Source organism: Pholcus phalangioides, unplaced genomic scaffold, assembly GCF_987345545.1.
Source record: "Pholcus phalangioides strain wild (caught in Gottingen) unplaced genomic scaffold, Ppha-v1.0 ptg000004l_1, whole genome shotgun sequence".
NCBI classification, from domain to species: domain Eukaryota; kingdom Metazoa; phylum Arthropoda; class Arachnida; order Araneae; family Pholcidae; genus Pholcus; species Pholcus phalangioides.
In genome coordinates this window covers 5138856-5157704 of record NW_028301597.1, presented here as the reverse complement: position 1 = coordinate 5157704, position 18849 = coordinate 5138856, and the positions used below count along the sequence as shown (strand labels likewise).

At 31.6% G+C, this 18849-nt stretch overlaps 1 protein-coding gene across 1 annotated transcript in view; it reads right to left on the bottom strand.

Annotated features, from left to right (window-relative positions):
• Positions 1–2053: 2053 nt before the first annotated feature.
• Positions 2054–18849, bottom strand: part of Dlg5 (MAGUK family member discs large 5) — a 63773-nt gene continuing 46977 nt past the window's right edge. The window contains exons 21-26 of the mRNA XM_089255910.1: positions 13760–13973; positions 12170–12414; positions 8685–8914; positions 7412–7521; positions 5485–5594; positions 2054–4741 (exon numbers count right to left, since the gene is read on the bottom strand). Of these exons, the coding sequence (XP_089112036.1) occupies positions 4638–4741; positions 5485–5594; positions 7412–7521; positions 8685–8914; positions 12170–12414; positions 13760–13973 (1013 nt within the window). The 3' untranslated portion in view covers positions 2054–4637. The remainder of the gene's footprint in view (positions 4742–5484; positions 5595–7411; positions 7522–8684; positions 8915–12169; positions 12415–13759; positions 13974–18849) is intronic.

The following is an 18849-nucleotide window of genomic DNA, read 5'->3' as shown; positions in this document are numbered from 1 at the left end:
AACGATATAAAAGGAGGTAAATATGAAACATTTTGGCTAATAATGAACAAATATGATATTTTTCAGGGAAAAAAATAATATTTAGGCCACTTTTATCTGATTTTTTGAAAAAAACCAAAGTGGTTTTTTTAAAAAAACCAGTTGGTTAAAACCAAGGTTTAAACCATGGTTTAAACCAACGTGGTTTAAACCAAACAACCCTGTAACTAAGACTTAATTATTTAAAAAAAAGTCATGCTAACTATTTGATCCTGAATTACCAATGTTAAGAGAGTTAAACTTTGAATAATATAGTGGCAATTTTCAAAATTTGATTTGTATATTTGATATTGAATTACTTTTTTATGCTTCAATACAAAAACTGACAGAACGTTTGATACTTACTTAAAACTTACAACAGAATCACTGCAGGCTCATTTCTTTGTCATAGGAATATAATTTATTGTTATAAAATCAAAATTACCCACAACCATTGTAAATAATCTAATTTCAAAATTATGTATTTCCAACTCACTATAACTGGAAGCATTAATCCAGGAAGAAAAAAAAAATATTGTCAAATTATGTATAAAAAAAATAATTAAAAAAGCCACCTTGAAAACATGTTTATCTGAATTAACATGGCAAAAATATATTCATATATGGACAGGCATTGCATAATGTAGGCAATAAATGAATAACTGTAGCCAACAAAAACTGGACAGGACAGGAACATGGTTGAGCATTTAAATGTAGTACAATTAAGTCATTAAGTAAAAATAAAAAAACAGATTTATGTATTCCTTCAAGAAGCTACTACATAAAAAGACAATTTTTCATAGCAAAGCCTGAGAGTTCAATGGATCAAGGAATAATCACCTTCAGAAATGAGAGCTGCCTTTGTTTAGAAACTAATTTGTGTGAACTAATAAAATTTAATCAACAAGCCACAAAAGAGTGATACTACTAAACCGTACATGCACATCATAAAAATTCTTCTGAAGAATTTCTAATGAATTGGTACAAGCCATAATGTGTTGTGTGTGTGTATGAATGGCCCTAACATATATTTATGATGCCAGAATTAAAAGAGTGATTCAGATGATGAAAATAATATTGGAAGGAGGGCTCATTTGCCAAATAAATGAACCTTTGACAAGATATAAAGGATCATGGTTAACTATGCATTCTAACAACAACTTTTTTTGGCATGTGATCTGATATCATTCATCTCATGAACCATGGCAAGTCAACTAATCTCTATATAAAGGGGGTTGAAATCAGAGTGGTGCAAGTGACATTTTCAACAATTCTGACTAAAGTCTAGAAGTGTTAAACTATTAAAAGAAAAAATGAATTAAGCCAATAGTTCACCACTGGATTGTGAAATCCCAAAATTTTTAACATGGGACTCTATGAAAACAATTCTAGTAAAACTTTTTCTCAAAATATAAGGATTATGTCAGTCACCACTCTGACTTTAACCCCCCTCATCTGTTGGTTACCTGAAAAAAAAACACCACACACACACCAGTAGGAGGATGCATAGGACACACGCTTCAATCACTGACTGAATTTGACACTTTAAGTGACATTGAGGAAATGTCTTGTACCCTTAAAAGTCTTTTATTTTAAAATTGACAAGCCTAAATATTTTTCAGAGTAAATTTCTCAATGGAACACTTTTCCCAATTCCCCTTATTTGTGCTTGCTGGAAATCAGAAGAAAGCCTACTTCATCAAAAAGAAAAAGAATGGAATTTCAAAGGGGTTTAGTGATTTCTACCTATTAGGGGTTTAGGAAAGGATTAATGAAAATGCTACCCCCCCCCCCCCCATTATAAATTTTATCTCATACTTGAGATGATTATGAAGAAAAAAACCATAATCAAATCTTACACACACTTTACTATTACTGAACATTAAAGCTTATTTTATCAGTGAAATTCAATTGTTAAAACCCTGTGTGAATTTAAACCATCATTGAATACATACAATTTTGAGAGTAGAAATGAGCAGAAGAGAAAGATAAGAAAAAAAGAAAAAACTGCAATTAATTTTTTTTTGACGACTCCAAAAAGAAAAAGAATAAATTGTTCTTCATCTATAACCCTGTCCTTCACAGTTTTCTTATTAACACACAAAATCATGTATGCAGATGAGACTTTTCAATGTTTCCCTGTTTACCATGAAACTTTCTTCCAACACAATGCAAGTATTAGATATCAAACTCCACATTTCATTACTTTCACAAAAAATAAAATAAAAAATAAATAAATAAAAAATAAAACTTAATGTGTGTCATAAAATTTCATTTGAGTGTAGGAAGGGAAAGTAATCATTTTTGGAACTATATTTTTATCAACTTACAGCAAATTCAACTAGTATATTTTACATCAAATAAAGCCAATGGAAGGCTTCTTTGGATTGAACTTTTTTCAATGATCTCACAGCTTCAGAAACAAGCATTTAAAGCATAAAATGGATGGCAGTTGAGGTAATTTTTTTCTCAAAGTTTCTGGACGAGATAAAGAGGACACTGTTCTTTACAGAAATATAATCAATACGTCTAGTGCCTTTCTGACATGAAAAAAACTTATAAGCAATTACTGTCTTTAATTCATTTTGAAAAATGATTGAACAGGATCCAATATGCCGGGCATACAAAAAAATGTGTGAATTCGTAAAAAAATAGTTCAATAGTGGGTAACTGAAAATGCATTGATGAAAAAGTGTTTTTTTTCATATTTACAATAATGCATTATTTTTGAAATTACAATTCATCACACATAATTAAAAACGTGCAAATACTTCAGCTAGAAAAACAAAGGTTCTATAGTCCAATCAATAACACACGATCCTAGCAACTGTTCTTGAACGCTAAAATGCCTGAACATATATATATTGTCATAAAACTAGTTAAACCCTATTTCTGCAGTAAAAAGGAAAGTCCACAATTTCTGCAAAAATAATTCAAAACAACTCAAAATGACTTTTCAAATAGTTGAGTAACGTAATGATAGTTATTATTTGAACATACTGATGTATGGACGGATAATTTAGTTAAGACAGTAAAAATTGCTTCAGGTAAATTTTTAATCATTCTCAAGTAAACCACCAATTAGTAATCAAATTATGGACTTGCACTTGAATTTTGGAATCCAACACTTGAACTTCATTCAAACATGAATAAAATAATTTTACAGCAAATTCAGAGTAAAAACAGATCTCAAATGGTTGTAACTAAAAATTGATAAAAGATTAGACTTAATACTTAAGATATGTATGGACGTCTCCAGTCACATGAGGTGAAGGGTCCTCACTTTCACAAATAAAAAGCTTTCCAATAAAAAACGGCAATATATATATATTTGTTTTTTCTAGAATTGATGATTCAAGGAACGTTCTTTAACATGAAAGTAAAAACTGAGATAAAAACTTCACATCCAATCCGATTTTTTTTTAAATGCAGGAGGGTTATTTAAAAAACAAGCTCTTACAGCTGAATCCTTTGCATTTTTAATTCTCTAATTTAATATCAGATAAATTGAACCATCTAGTCAATGGGCATCTTGCTTGATGTTAATTGGATTTCCATTTATTTTTGAAAGTTCAAAACCCATTTCTTGAAATTAATACGATTAGAAAGAGATAACTTTCAGATACGCCAGATTTTTATGCAGCAGCTGTACAAACAAGTTCATTATTCAATTTGCTTCATGACCCTTCTCTGAGAAGAGAAAAATTGATTTCCTCAAAAGCTTGTTTTGAATTTTGCCAAGCTTATGCATATTCAGAACAATTATAAATATTGTAAAACAAAAAATACAAATTTTCTACAAGCATTTTTGCTCAAATTTTATACCTTAAAAAAATCTATTGCAGGTTTTGAATATTTCATAATTATATCAAACATTCTACCCCTGTAGATTTTACAGTGAATGTTTAACAAAACAGTGTTTGCTTTTTTGTTTGGCAATTTACAAATTTGCTTTCAGGTACCTGAAATGCAATATGAATGTACAGATATGATTAGTTAAGTAAGGAATTTAAAAGAAACTATACTGTTACAAAATATTAGCTACAAGCTTAAGTGTTAGGTTGAGTTTTTAAAAGAGAAGGAATAAATTTAATTTAATCAAAGCTACATATGAACATTTGTCTAGAAATATCTTCTGCATTAAGGATTATTTTTAAACAGGGCTCGAAAAATCTTAGGTGCCAGGTTCCCATAGCAACTACAAAATCTGTATTGGCGCCTAAAATTTCCTTGTGATTGCTACATTGACCATAAAAGTGAGTCTTTTAACATAAAGGAAATTAAGTCTAGGAAAATTCAAACAAACATTATTCAGGATCTGTGTTTCTCTCAATTAAAATCGTTCTTGGCACCTAAGAAATTCGGCTGGCACCTAAAACCTTTTTGATTCGTCAAGCCCTGGTTTTACATGTTCATAATTTAATACCTACAGTGCGGTTTAAAATCTATCATATAATCATGTTAAAATATAAACTGACTATACAAGTCTATAAAAGACAAGTTTTTCTTGTACACACATATGAAACATAGGGATTTCAAAGATTTGCAGATGATTGATATCTTGTGCACAAATGCTTAAAAAAACAGCAAAAAATAAACTGGTCTTCAAAAGAAACCCATCACAGATTTCCACTTGGCACCCACAGGGCTTTGCTTTGTTCCTCTTCAACACAAGCTTTGACTTGAGTGCACATGTATGCCAAATTAGATCCAGGAATGGAAGCTAAAATGTGACAGCATGTTAAAAAAATCTTTCTACAACATTGAAAATAACCTACTACAACAACAAACTAACCTAAATTCAACAAAAAATTTTAAAATGCTAAACCTCTTTATGAAGTGTGAAACAAAAATAAGAATGCATGTTAACCCTTTCTAAGGCAGTGTGTGAAAAGTGTACTTTTCACCAAAGTCATCAATTTTTAAATTTTAAGTGTCTATGGTAAGCTGTTTTGCCACATCTCATTACAGCTACCATCCATAAACAAAATGAAATAAATTTATCTAAAGTTTAAAAATTGATTAATTATCTAATTATTATTTTTTTAAATTAATGTTATATAATAAGCTAAATGAATTTCATTTCTTAGATCAATCTCAATCTCAAAAATATTTTGATACACCATTGCTAGAAAAAAAAATAGCACTTTAAATGCAATTTTTATATTGTTATAACGACCCCATATTGTGACCATTCCATTCCTATGATAGGTAAGATAGGTTTGTGTTTTCTAAATGTTTTCATATGAAGACTATCATATATGTTTTCCTTTTGATATAACGACCCTCCCAATATAATGTCTGTTTTCGATGGGACAAAAGGGGGGTCATTATATAGAGCGATGGCTGTATATGTACTTATTACATAATTTTACTTTCAGTATAAATATTTGCATATTATATTGATAAATGTTTTTATTAATTAAAAAATGTAGATTCTATTAACTTATAAATACAAGATTTTACCATTGATGATGCTTTTGTATTCACTCTCAATTTTCATAGCATGCTCAAACATCTCTTTAGCTGCTTTCACTGTAACTTTTTCAGTCAAGTAACGGGAATCTTTGACTTCTCTAAATAAATAACAATGGAGACAAAAAGTTTAAATTTTGTAATTTACGGAAATACATGTTAGCTCAGCAAGCTTCACTATCTCAGAAATTTTTTAATGCAATCAATTTTTTTCCCTATGAATATGTCTTTTCCAGGTATCCAGTCAACTTTGAAAAAGCATTTCAAAGCTTTTCCCACATATTTTACTGCTGACTGATTCCCCCCCCCCCCCAGTACATATTTCTTGTACACACTATCTTTCTATTTGAATCAATAAAATCTGGTTTTGTTTTTGTTTTTTTTTTTTATTTCTCGGCTCAACATTGACTTTTAGCATTTAATATGAGATTTATCTTTTCTTTCTCTATAATTCTTATTTGATTTCAAGCTTTTTTCCCTCACATGAACAGACGTGCCAACTTTTGAAATTCAGAAATCCTGAGATTCTCCTCCGAGGGGGTACCCCCTCCCCGGCACTAATAGACTTGATTTAAAAAAAAATTCATCAATTAAGAAAAAGTTCAATCCCCCCTCCCCCAAGGCAGGTTGTGCTTTGCCCCTGAGCAGAATATAATTGCATGACAGTTTTCCCATGCAGAATAGAGAAATCACATCTACATACTGTTCATAAAACATAAGTGTTTCTTTTTGTAGATGCTATCAGTGATTGATAATCTTGAGTATATGAACTCTTAAAAGCTTTATATAGCTTAAAGTTTTATATTTTCTTTCTGAAGGCATATTTAATCAGAGGAAACAGTTAAAAAACTTCAAAATACAAAGCTGCTGACGAAAAAACTTGTGTTTACCGCACGGCTGTTAATAGAATACAATAACAATTATACAGGAATTTCGGCAACAAAGGGCTTCCCCCAGATAAATGATTGCCGATAAATGGTACGTAAACAAAGTGACGCCTTTGCCAGTTGCTTAAATGCGGTCACCAAGACTTTTTTTTTACGGCTGCTCGATGGAAATGACCACGGCAGTCGTTGACATCACAACGTCAAAGCTTGTGTAAAATCTAATTTTCTGCCAAAATTCGGAGAAATTGTAATAAATCCGGAGAGCAGGAGGAAGGATGAAAAATCCAGTCTCTCCCGCCTAAATCCGGAGAGTTGGCAGGTCTGCATGAAGCATTTAATTTTTATTTTCCTCCTCATCACTCTAGCATTTGGGGATAATTTCTGTTGGCAACTTGAACCAACATCAAATATTTCCTTATAATAGCATATAACTTCTATCAGCAATGCCAATATCAATGTCATCACAGTTTTGATGTCATTTAATTGAAGATACATTTATTTGAAATATATAAATGAGTTTTGGCAATTGAATTTCTTGGCAATTTTCCATGCTCGTTGTCTTTAATTTCTGAGTTTTTTAAATAATGATTTTCATTCAAATTTTTACCAATAATTGCATTTCCCAACAATGCCAGGTTTTCCTTCAACCCATATTAACCTTGTTTTTCCTTACAATTTTTTTATGGACAATGTTTTTTTTACAATAAAAAAGATAACAATTCAGTCAATTTAAAATCACATTCATAAGATTTTTTTGAAGTATTTACCATAATTTTAAGACAGTTTTTAAATTTTTGCCACAATCTGCTGATGAAAAAAATACATTTTAAGGGTATTTATTACAAGGACACTGTTGAAAGTATATAATGTGAAAAAAACTCTGGAAATGCAAAAAATTCTGTATTTTAAATCTAACCAGACCTCTATAATTCATATCAGTAAGAGAGAAATGTTCAAGAAATGATACATGCCATAATTTTGACTGTACATAAGAAAAATATTAGCAATTACAAACATGAAGTAAGACTCACCTGATCTGTTTTGTTGATTTGTATTTCAAAAATATCACGATGGGGTACAAATTACACTGATTCAAGCGTTCAACAGCTGAAAGACTACAGTCCAAGAGAGCGTGAAAATTCTAAAAAAAACAAAAAAAAAACTGAATTAATATGTGTAATGACATAATTCTTTCCCCCAGATATTTTCACATTTCATCCAATCAATTCCAAACAAATTTAAAATTAATGCAGACGATATCTCCTGGACTAGTGACACCTAGAAGTTGATTGATATCAATGTTCCCTACAGTTTTGATATTATGTGCATGAATCCATTTATTTTTGAAAATATGTCATATTTACTTGATGGTGGATTTTGTGTGCGCAACTTATAAGGAACAGTGGTAGATATGCAACAAAGATTGGGCAGTCATGAGGAAAACAGTGTCTAAAGATGGCCTTACTGATTTGATTTCACATTTTACCTTACTGTTGTCATTTGCCAATTAACTGTTTTTAGCACATAGCGGACCCACCTGTTTAAATTTTTTTAATGGGTTTTGGAAAAATGTCTGCTCTTCAACTTGATTAGTTTACCACTGGATTGGATGTTGTCTCTTTTTTAAACACAACCATCACATACCATCTTGAAAAATACCAGGCACTGGTTTCAAGGCAAACTTTAACAAAATTTCAAAAATCATGCATAAACATGCAGAGATCCCAATTAATTTTCCTTAAAATAAATTTATGACGAGTGTTTTTAGTGGCACTATTGATATTACAAATTTGAACTATGTTACTGAAAGAATAGAGATGTTCTCATGCGTCGGTTAAGATGAAAAGTCTCTTTTATAAGGATTGGGGTTTAATAGATCCCATGCACACAGTCAAGTTAAAGTAACCATAGCAGCAAAAAGTTTTATAACCTGCTTCATAAAAGTTTGAGTATTAGTTGAGATACACCTCATAGTTACTAGAATGCCTTCTCAGCTGTTGGAAATGGAAGCTATGTCCAAAAGAAGTTATATGTTGGTGACAATTAAAAAAATAAATAAATAAAAAGGGGGGGGGGGTTGTAAATTTCATTGGAATAAGTTAAGTACAGTTGAGGTTTGTTTTTATTAACTCAGACTTGAAGAATAGAAATGGGAAAAAATTCAAACAGGAATGACATATTGTTTGGTACCAGAGGACTAGTTTGCAAAAACACGTTGGTTTATAACATGCCATCTAATATAATTAGTGTGTGTAAATTATATGAGAAATATATAACTGTTCCAATGTTTTGTTTGTGACTTACTTTATCACAAAGTTCTTTTATACCAGCTACCATAGTACATTCAAAATAATTGCCACGACGACGAAAGTCCACAAATTTGAGCTCGTGTAACCCCCGCTCCATCATTGACTGAGATCCTTTCATTCTTTCTGGAATGCATCGCTGAAAAAGATGAGGGAAATCTTGTTCCAACTGCTCAACAACAGCTTCTGTTAATGGTCCCACTATAATCACTGGACGCAAAGTAAGATCTGAAATTTGAAAAGGAAAAAGTATAAAAATAGTGACCATTCAAATAAAAGAATGCTAAAAAATCAAATGGTACAACTACATTAAAAATTAACAAGTTTTTTAACCCCCTCTTTCCACCCGATTTATTTTCCAGTGTTTGTTAGTAATATGATTGAAAGTTTAAAAGATAATTCGAAAGAAAAATTTTTTCTTGTTAATACATTATAATTTTTCCAGATTGAAGCAGAAAGATTACTATAATTTCTCGTATAATAATTTGTGTTGGCAGCATTTTATCTGTTGATACAAATTTTTTTACTTCGAAGTAGTGATGGGACGAATAATGATTTGGCCGAATATCCAAATATTTGGCTAATGTTTTGGCCGAATATTCTGCAGCCGAATATTAATTTTCTTAAAATCCATCGAAATTATAAATAAAATTGCTGTTTTTGATTGAAAATAGTGGAATTGGTAATTTTAAATGATTGATATTGAGTTTTAATAATGCAATTTATTATTTAAATAAATATTAAAAAACTAATAACTGATCGATTTTTATTACCATGATGCTGACAATCAAATTTAACAATGACATATTGTATTTTGATATTACAGTGATACCTTGGCTAACGATGATGATTTGTTCTGGAATCATGTTCATTAGCTCAAGCATGATTTCCCATAGATTTCTATGGAAAAGTGTTTGATTTGTTCCAACTTCTGCCCAAAACTTAAAGGTAAGTTTTTTAAAACACCAAGGAGTGGTATAAAAAAAACAAAAACTGAACAAGAGCCAATAAATGAACAGCTTCAAAATTGGATAAATGAGAATTTACAGGACGATGAAGGTACTGAAGATCTGTTTATTTTTTATACACACACACCAGCTTTAGTCTACTAAAGTTGGTGTTAACACAACCCAGTCGAGTTTGTATAGTAAAAATATAGTATAGTTCATATATAGTAATTTCCCCATCTATTTGTGATTTAGTTCGCTCAATTCTGTCTCCGATACATACAGATGGAAAAGATAAGCCCTTAGAATGTCCAGACTGTTCAGTTCAATGTTAAGAGTCTTGCACTGAAACACATGCTCTGAAAACAAGAGCTGCCCCTTTTTTTCAATGCATTTTCTATTTTGGCAGGATCTTTCATTTTATATGAAATGGTTCAAAGAATTTCAGAAAAAGTGTAGGTACATCTGAAAAAAATTCTGAGGTAGACATGAGTTAATCAGACTCTAGCAACAGTAATTCTGATGATGATTGGTGCGAAAATTCAGCTCATGACATGGCTATTTTATACGTCATATCATAAAAAATGTTCATTAGCTGAATCCGTATTTAGCTGAGGCAGAAAAATCATGAAAAATCTTTGTTAGCTGAAAAATTTGTAAGCTAAGGCATTTGTTAGCCGAGGTATCACTGTACTTACAGAACTTTTTTTTTCAACACTTGTTACAATTTTATATCTAATCAAGAAAATATTAACCATTATTTACTCTCAAGTATTAATACATCATAACATTAACATTTATGACTTATTTTTCCTTTCTATAAGTTATTTGCCCCTTTCAGTAGCTCAATGCATATCCTGTTCTAGGCACATCCTTCAGTTAGTGAACTTGTATATATAATTCATGCTCACTTCCACCTTATTGCAGTAGGATTCTATTTTCAGTTTCATGTTGTACTTAGAAGAAATAAATTTGAGGGTGCACTGCTATCCACTATCATTTTTAAAAGGGTTTGACAATCAAAGCGTTGCTGTTGTGAAGTGTGCATAACTGTGGATGGTAAGAACTTGGAGCACTTGTGAAACTTCACATGCACTGTCCTCGTGTAAAATATAGCTAAATAAAGAGTTTTTTCACCTATCATTGGCTTGTCATTTCTGCATCTTCGTTTATCCTCCAACTTTCACCCCTATACCTAGGTTCGACGATCAATTTGCACGTCAGAACCGCTGCAATTTTTGGAGTTTTCAACTCAAACCAGGAGAAGTTTATCTTCCAACTGGTCAGGTTAAGGTTTCTGGTCATAAATCCCTATGTGATTGTGTTTTGTTTTTGTGTTTTCTACCTCCCCTAAAAGTTTGTATATTCGAGTTTTGAATCATCCTGTATGTGTGTGTGTGTATGGAATAATACACATACAACTGTATTATTCCATTTGAGTAAAAAAACTGGGGTTGCTTAAGAGCATATTCCTTGGCAAGGTCAACCAACTTCCCACTTTCTCAAGCTTTTTAATAATTTTATTTTTCTGAGCGAGAGTTCATCTCACCTTCATGAAAGCCTCTCATTTTAGCATTGATAACCCTGGATATTTTGTAAAGTTGATTTCTCAATGGGAAACTTTTCCCTACACCTGTTAGGTTGCACCTGCTGAAAATCTTAAGAAAGCCTACTTCATTAAAAAAAGATATGACAGTTTGAAGGAATTATTTTCAATAATTTCTAATTGCAGCTTAAATGGTTAATGCTTTATGTTTTTGTTTTGACAGCATTGACACTGCACACATACAAGAGAAACAACAGGGGTACATACAAGACACTATCATAAATGAAACAGAATCAAATTGAAGCAAAGACTGAACTGTATAGATGTGATGGGTGTGTTACAATACAGATTATTGTTTGGTATTGTTCTCCCATAAGCAGCAGATGAATGAAGATGTGGTGATATTTTCCATTTCCTCACATATGCAAGAGCCAACAACCCTCATAAGATAAGATGTATCACAGCACCCTCTACTGCATTTATAGGGGCACACATATAGTATATAGTTGCTTCAGGCCCCACACACACAGCGTATGCTATCTTTTTTTTTCATTTGTCTGTCATGTTTTTATTTTGTCCGCATATTTATGGGTCATGTTTGTATACATGTTTTCCTGTAAAAAAAGTGGATTAAAGAACAGTTAGATTATCGAGAATCTACTGCATCTTTTAAATTTATTAGCATAAATATTTACTTATTTTCTAAACTGTCAGGGAAAAAATGCTGCAGATATTAAGCAGCCCACAAAAATCTTCACATTCAGATGGTTTTTTTAAATGTACAATGAACGGATTATCCACAACAAATTATGATTTTTTTTTCATTACACTCATGCATATTTATTATATGTAGTTGTTAAGTATTTTTTTTTAATAACAGCACAAGTTGAGCTAAATTATTTTTTTTTCTCCATAAAATGTTGGATATAATAAATTTAAACTAAAGAGATTATGTACTTGATAAAATTAAATAAAAAAAGATGTTCATACATTGTTGTTTCTCAACTCTTTGGTATGTGAGTGGAACCACTTCTTCACCCAATATTCCAGAATCACTGCAACTGTTAATAGACACATCAGAGAAAGATGCCAACTCCTTACTGTCTCTGGAGTTACTCCGATGATGACGCTTACGCCTGAAGAAACTGCGGCGAGCAGCTGTGGATCCACGCCTTCCACCATCTACTCCATCAAGGTCCCCAAGACTTCGCTTCATCATCAATTCTTCTTCAACTCTTTGGGATGAAACAATTACATCATTATAAATGTGATAACGCAAACTCATAACTAGAGCCCGGATTATATGCAAATGCATATGTGCATATGCATTTGCACATTTTGGCCTTTTTTAGCATTAATGCATAAAATTGAAGAATTTTCAGAATAAATGCATATTTTTGAAAGTTTATTCAAGCGTAATCACACACTTTTTTTATGATCTTTCAAATAAATATTTCTAATAATACAGTAAAACTTCTCTTTTGCGTTGACGGGCGGGATAAAAAATTTTTTTTCGTAAATGAGGGGTGGCCGTTGATCAGGGATTTGAAATGAATACTTCTGTTATACGAGGTGAAAATATTATTTGGCCGTAAAAAAAGGGTGACCGCATCTGAGGGGGGGGGGGGGGGTTCACTATTTTTATAACATCGGGTTTTCGCTGCCGCAGGTGGAATTTAGGGAATTAATAGAGATGTTAATATTTTCCAAATATCAAGTGTTCTATTATTAAGGCTATTTTTAGAAATATGTCAAAAGCGTTCAATTCTTTTAGAAATAGTGTTGAAATTCTTTTATTACTGGTTATTCCGTTACTGAGCAGCTACAACAAACTAGAAATTAAAAATGCCTTAATAAAAAATATGTAGAAGTTTTTTGCCTATGCAGGTAAATATGGGGATAATTTTTTGTAAATGAATATGCACTAAGAAATAGAAAATATTCATTTTAAAAGCATATCTGCTTTTTTGCATAGTGATTTTTTTTTAATGTATATTTTCTCATTTTTGATAATTTTCACCTTTTTCATGATTTTTTAGTGTATATTTTGGGTTTTAATGCATATTTTGGCATTTTTAAGTGCATATTTCGGCATTTTAAGTGCATATCTCCACATTTTTAGGTGCATATTTTGGCATTTTTAAGTGCATATTTTGGCATTTTCAAGTGCATATTTGCATATTTTTAGAGCATATTTCGTCACTTTTTTAGTGCATATAATCCGGGCTCTACTCATAACTATATAAGCCTAATCAATTACAGGTATCCCCTGCTTTACGCAATCTCACTGCTATAACACACCACTGTGGGGGGAAAACACAGTATGTTATGAAAATATTAATATTAATAAATTATAAAAAGTGATTGAGCTTTTAATGAACCTTCAAAATATGCACTTATTCTGAAAATTCTTTGATTAAAGGACAAAATATGCAAATGCATATATTCTAGGCTCTAGTCATCAGATTGAAATATAGAGCATTTATAAAATAGTATTAATTAAAATTCATTGTGTGAGTGAGTGGGGGGGGGGAAAGGAGGGAGAGAGAGAGAGAGAGAGAGAAAGAAAAAAAAACTCACTTGTACTTGCTAGGTATGAATCCACATTTAACTTTTTCCCCTTCGTCGTCAACCAGCCAAGCTTGCCAAAGTCCAGGAACACCATTATACATAGTATTATCGACATACAAAATATCATCCTTTTGGAATGCTAAGGATCCATTTATATTCAATCTATCAAATAACGCTCGTATGTAAAAAGAATCACCAGGTTGATCTTGAATCTCTTTATATCCTGCATAAAAGAATTCTATTGTTTAGAAGCACATAAAATAAAATCACACTTCTTGAAACTTGACTTACGTAAAAGTGAAACTAACAAAGTTTTTTAATGAAGTTATTAAAGCTACTTTCTTTTGCCGTGCAGCTATTAAGGCATTAAAAAGTTATGTGGGTTACATTTTTTCCCTTCTGGAAAACAATATATATATATATAAAACACAATCTCACTAAAGAGATTTTATCTTATTTTTCAAAATTCAATACTGTGGGGACTATGTTTAAATATTTTAATTCAAACTCTGGCTTATCACAGATGCTTAATGTGCTAAATGAATGACTGATGATAAACTTTCTGTTCAGGCCATGCCAAAAGTAACTGGTAACCAATAACAAAAAAATTAGCATGAAAAAACAAAATAGTGTAAGAAAGAAAGTTTTTAAATATTATTGCTGAGGCGAACTTAGTCACGGTATGGGATGAAATTTGTATTATTTACAAATTAGTTTTTCTTGGGTAAATGTTTATACATATTTTATTCAGAACTATGAGTTGTAGCTTTCTAAATATGTATTCCTATAATGATAAAAATCTCCAAAAATGGTAGTAAGCAGTTTTATTAAATTTATTCTCTTCATGCAGATAAAAAAGAAATGAGAAAGCAGCCACACAATTGACAGCTCAACCTTTCACATCATTTTTAGTCATAATACATTTATCAAGAATATAGATTGATGTTGTAGCCCTAATCAGAATTAATAATAATAATTGTGAAAATTTTGTAATAATTGTTTGAATAATTTATGTAGTGACAAAACTGTATTTTGAAAAAAAAAAAAGTTTAAATAATTTGTATATATATAATGATTTATTATCAGAATTTCAAACCCATCAGAAATTATAAATAATCAGGTTTCAAATAAGAAAATTATTGGTTTGCTGACTTTAATTTTGATGCGGTGAGATTCACATTCAACATGGAAATGTGATGTCTCGTTGGATGACAAACTACCTTCAAAAGGAGGAACTTTAGGAAGGAAATAAAAGAAAGACCAAGAGGGGCTCGGTTGTGCATAAATGTCTATAAATTCCCCTTGTGGGCAATCCGTGACTCAGTGAGACCATATTTATAAGTCTCTCACTTACATGACATTCACATTATGAGACATTTGGCTTTGGTCAGGATTCATCCACATAATTTTCAATTTTAAAATATTTAATTTATGCAATGCACAATTTCAATTATTTGACATTTTTACTTCAACTTGAACTCAAAATCTTTGGACATTATTTCCAAATATCAAATTAGCACAAAATTTTCGCAGATTGTGAAAACACTTCTCTCACTGACCTAGTTTTTCATGCGTATTATCAGTCCAAAAACTATAAACTTTAGATTGACAGATACGAAGAGAAGAGAAGCATTGAGAGCTGGTTATGAACATTTCAAAGTGAACACTTACGTGAGAATTTATTGCACTATTCTGAGAAATTAGCAGATGCAGCGAGTCTCAAATAAAAAGATCTAAATTGTTTGAAATGTGGCCATATGCTCTTTTAGAATTGAATCAAAGTCCAAGGTTCAACCTTGGAGGAAGTATCAATACATTATCTGCTTTGATTAGATATAGAAACCCAAATCAGCAAACCAAATGGCAATAAGACATTCTTGAATATATTTAAAATTACATTTCTCCTGTTGATTGTTGCTTTAAAAAGGGAATCTTAATGAGAATTAATAGAGTTGGAACTATGAAAATAAGTAATACTATGCCGGAAAACACTGTAAATGGAATATACTGTATATGGGGGGGGGGGGGGGAGCTGGGCTAATTTCAAAGGCATTCCAGTTATGCAATGTTCACATTTATACTAAGTCTCAACATGGCATCTTGAATGATAGAAATGAATTACCTTTTGGGTTTGATAATAAAATTGTATAATCAATGTTAGATTTACCCAAAATTCCAAAATGAACACGGCTATACGTGTTTTGGAACTATATGAAGTTCCTTCATCAGTAGCAGAAACAAAGAAGAAAAAAATATTGAAAAAATCCTTATAGCGGGAGTTACTCGCTGCGCGAGTGGGAGTTACAGCGAGTAACTCCCGCTATAAGGAGTTTTTCAATATTTTCTTTCTTCTTTGTTTCTGCTACTGATGAAGGAACTTCATATAGTTCTGAAACGCATATAGTCGTGTTCGTTTTGGAATTTTGGGTAAATCTAACGTGGATTATTCAATTGTCTTGAATGATATATAAGTCTAACAAGGAAACCGAGAGTGCGTTTAAATATTGAATGATGCACACGTATAATGCAATGAAGATTGCTACGACAAAGGCCATCCAATATCTTGGGACCTCAAAATTTATGTTTTGAATTTTGATGTACCACACATATGTAATGATATAGATATTTTGTATAGCTGAACATTTTCCGCTTTTAGTATAGAGATAATTATAGTCACCAAATTATTATCAAACTCTACATTCCACACTAAACAAACACATAGCACTAATTTATCATTGCAATTATAAAAAACAAAGCATGCTTTTATTAATTTATTTTTCTATATATTTTATTACTCTTTATTTTTATTTTTTTTCCTTTAGTAACCAAATAAGTTTCTGTTAAAGTTTGTATTTGATATTTTAAATTAAAATTGAAAAAAAAAAAAGCAGTACAAAAAAGTTTTACCTTCTTTTAGATTGTAAAATATAAAAAATATAATGTTAGATTCAATAAGTGACATTGTATTAATCTCGAAACCTTATAATGATGCAACACAAGCTTATGACAAATTGGATAAACACAAAAAAAATCATAATATGCTTGTTTTCGTGAAACTCTTAAAATTTCTGTTTTTCATTGATTTGTATTTATGACCCTGCCTAAAGAACCATATTGGCAAGCCTCAGCATGGGAGGGGGGGGGGGGGGGAAAGGTTAACAAATATCCCTAAGAAAACAGGTGGTGCCATTCTCCCACCTTTCATTTTCCAGCAGTAATTAGCATAATACTATTTCTTTCTTTCCCGCAAAGGCAATGGATGGACACCCTTCTTGAAAGTCATAAAAAAATACACTACAACAATCATTCTTTATTTGATTTTCTGACCCAACCCTCCTCAACAGACCACTCAGTGTCCAGCTGAGGATAGCTTTGTGGTATGCTAGATGGCTATCTATCTGCAATTGCTTGAAAAAGATGTTTCATATCCCCTCATTCTGACAAACTTTAATTTTCACCCCTCTACTTTTAGGATTCCATATACTATCATCACTATAATTGATGCTCAAAAGAATGTCAATGAATGATCAACAAATCTTTGTCTGCCTTTTTAATGACTGACTGATAACTTGGACTTATTGGAGATGACGGGTATCTTATAAATGCACCCTTGTTCTCTACTTACGAGGGCGGCATGGTACGAGCAGAGCACCATAAAGGAAAATTTGGATGAAGGTGTTGAGGAGGCGGAATTTGTGTTTCATGAAGTAGTGCTTGGATGTAGGCATTGTGTGTGTGAGGAAATGAAATAAAAATACCTAAAAGGAACAAAATTTTGCCATCCTCAGTCAGGCCTTTTTAATGGCTATTTGGAATGAACTGCACCTTGAAAAAATCCTTTCAACACAGGCATCAATGATTTGGCTGTAGTTAGCATGTTTACAAATCACATATCGCCAGGGCCGCAACTAGATGCTTGGTCACCCGGGGCAAGAGCGCATTTTGATGCCCTCTTGTAATGTTGAAGGAGAGGTTTCAGAATGAAATTTGCGCCCCCTCGTGTCCAGCGTCCCGGGCACGAGACCTACCTGCTCCCCCCTAGTTGCCCTGCATATCAAGCTCTGAAATTGTATCTTTACTCAAAACATTATAAAACTATTCAACCACTGATTCCAAAATCAGACATTGTATCAACAACCTTAGGGTGAAATTTTTTTTTAGCATGAAAATGGTACTAACTTTCCCAAAAACTTTAATGTAATTGCCAAGAAACCAGAACGACATTTTTGTTTGATAAATTAGATATTTGATACGACCCTTATTTCTCTCTTCTTTTGTGACATTAATTCCCTATTAGAAGTAAACACTGATGAGCTTAGAATAAATGCATCAAAGTGTGCATCTGTTAATGATTGTTCATATATATTTTTATACTCTGATGGCAAAACCTTTTTATTGTTTGATGTTGATGCTTCTTTTATCTTCAATTGCAGCTTTTTCCATGCCAATATACATTCCGGTATATAGCAGTTGTGTGTGTTCTTTTGTACAAAATCATTAATTTTGGCTATTGGTTTCAGAATTGCAATCATGTCCTTGACATTTCTTTTTGAATCAATATTTAAGATTTCACTAGAGATGTTACTATCTGAGATCTGTGGTCTTCACAAACTTTGGTAACAACTGACGAAATTTTTTTTTAGCATGAAAATGGTACTAACTTTCCCAAAAACTTTAATGTAATTGCCAAGAAACCAGAACGACATTTTTGTTTGATAAATTAGATATTTGATACGACCCTTATTTCTCTCTTCTTTTGTGACATTAATTCCCTATTAGAAGTAAACACTGATGAGCTTAGAATAAATGCATCAAAGTGTGCATCTGTTAATGATTGTTCATATATATTTTTATACTCTGATGGCAAAACCTTTTTATTGTTTGATGTTGATGCTTCTTTTATCTTCAATTGCAGCTTTTTCCATGCCAATATACATTCCGGTATATAGCAGTTGTGTGTGTTCTTTTGTACAAAATCATTAATTTTGGCTATTGGTTTCAGAATTGCAATCATGTCCTTGACATTTCTTTTTGAATCAATATTTAAGATTTCACTAGAGATGTTACTATCTGAGATCTGTGGTCTTCACAAACTTTGG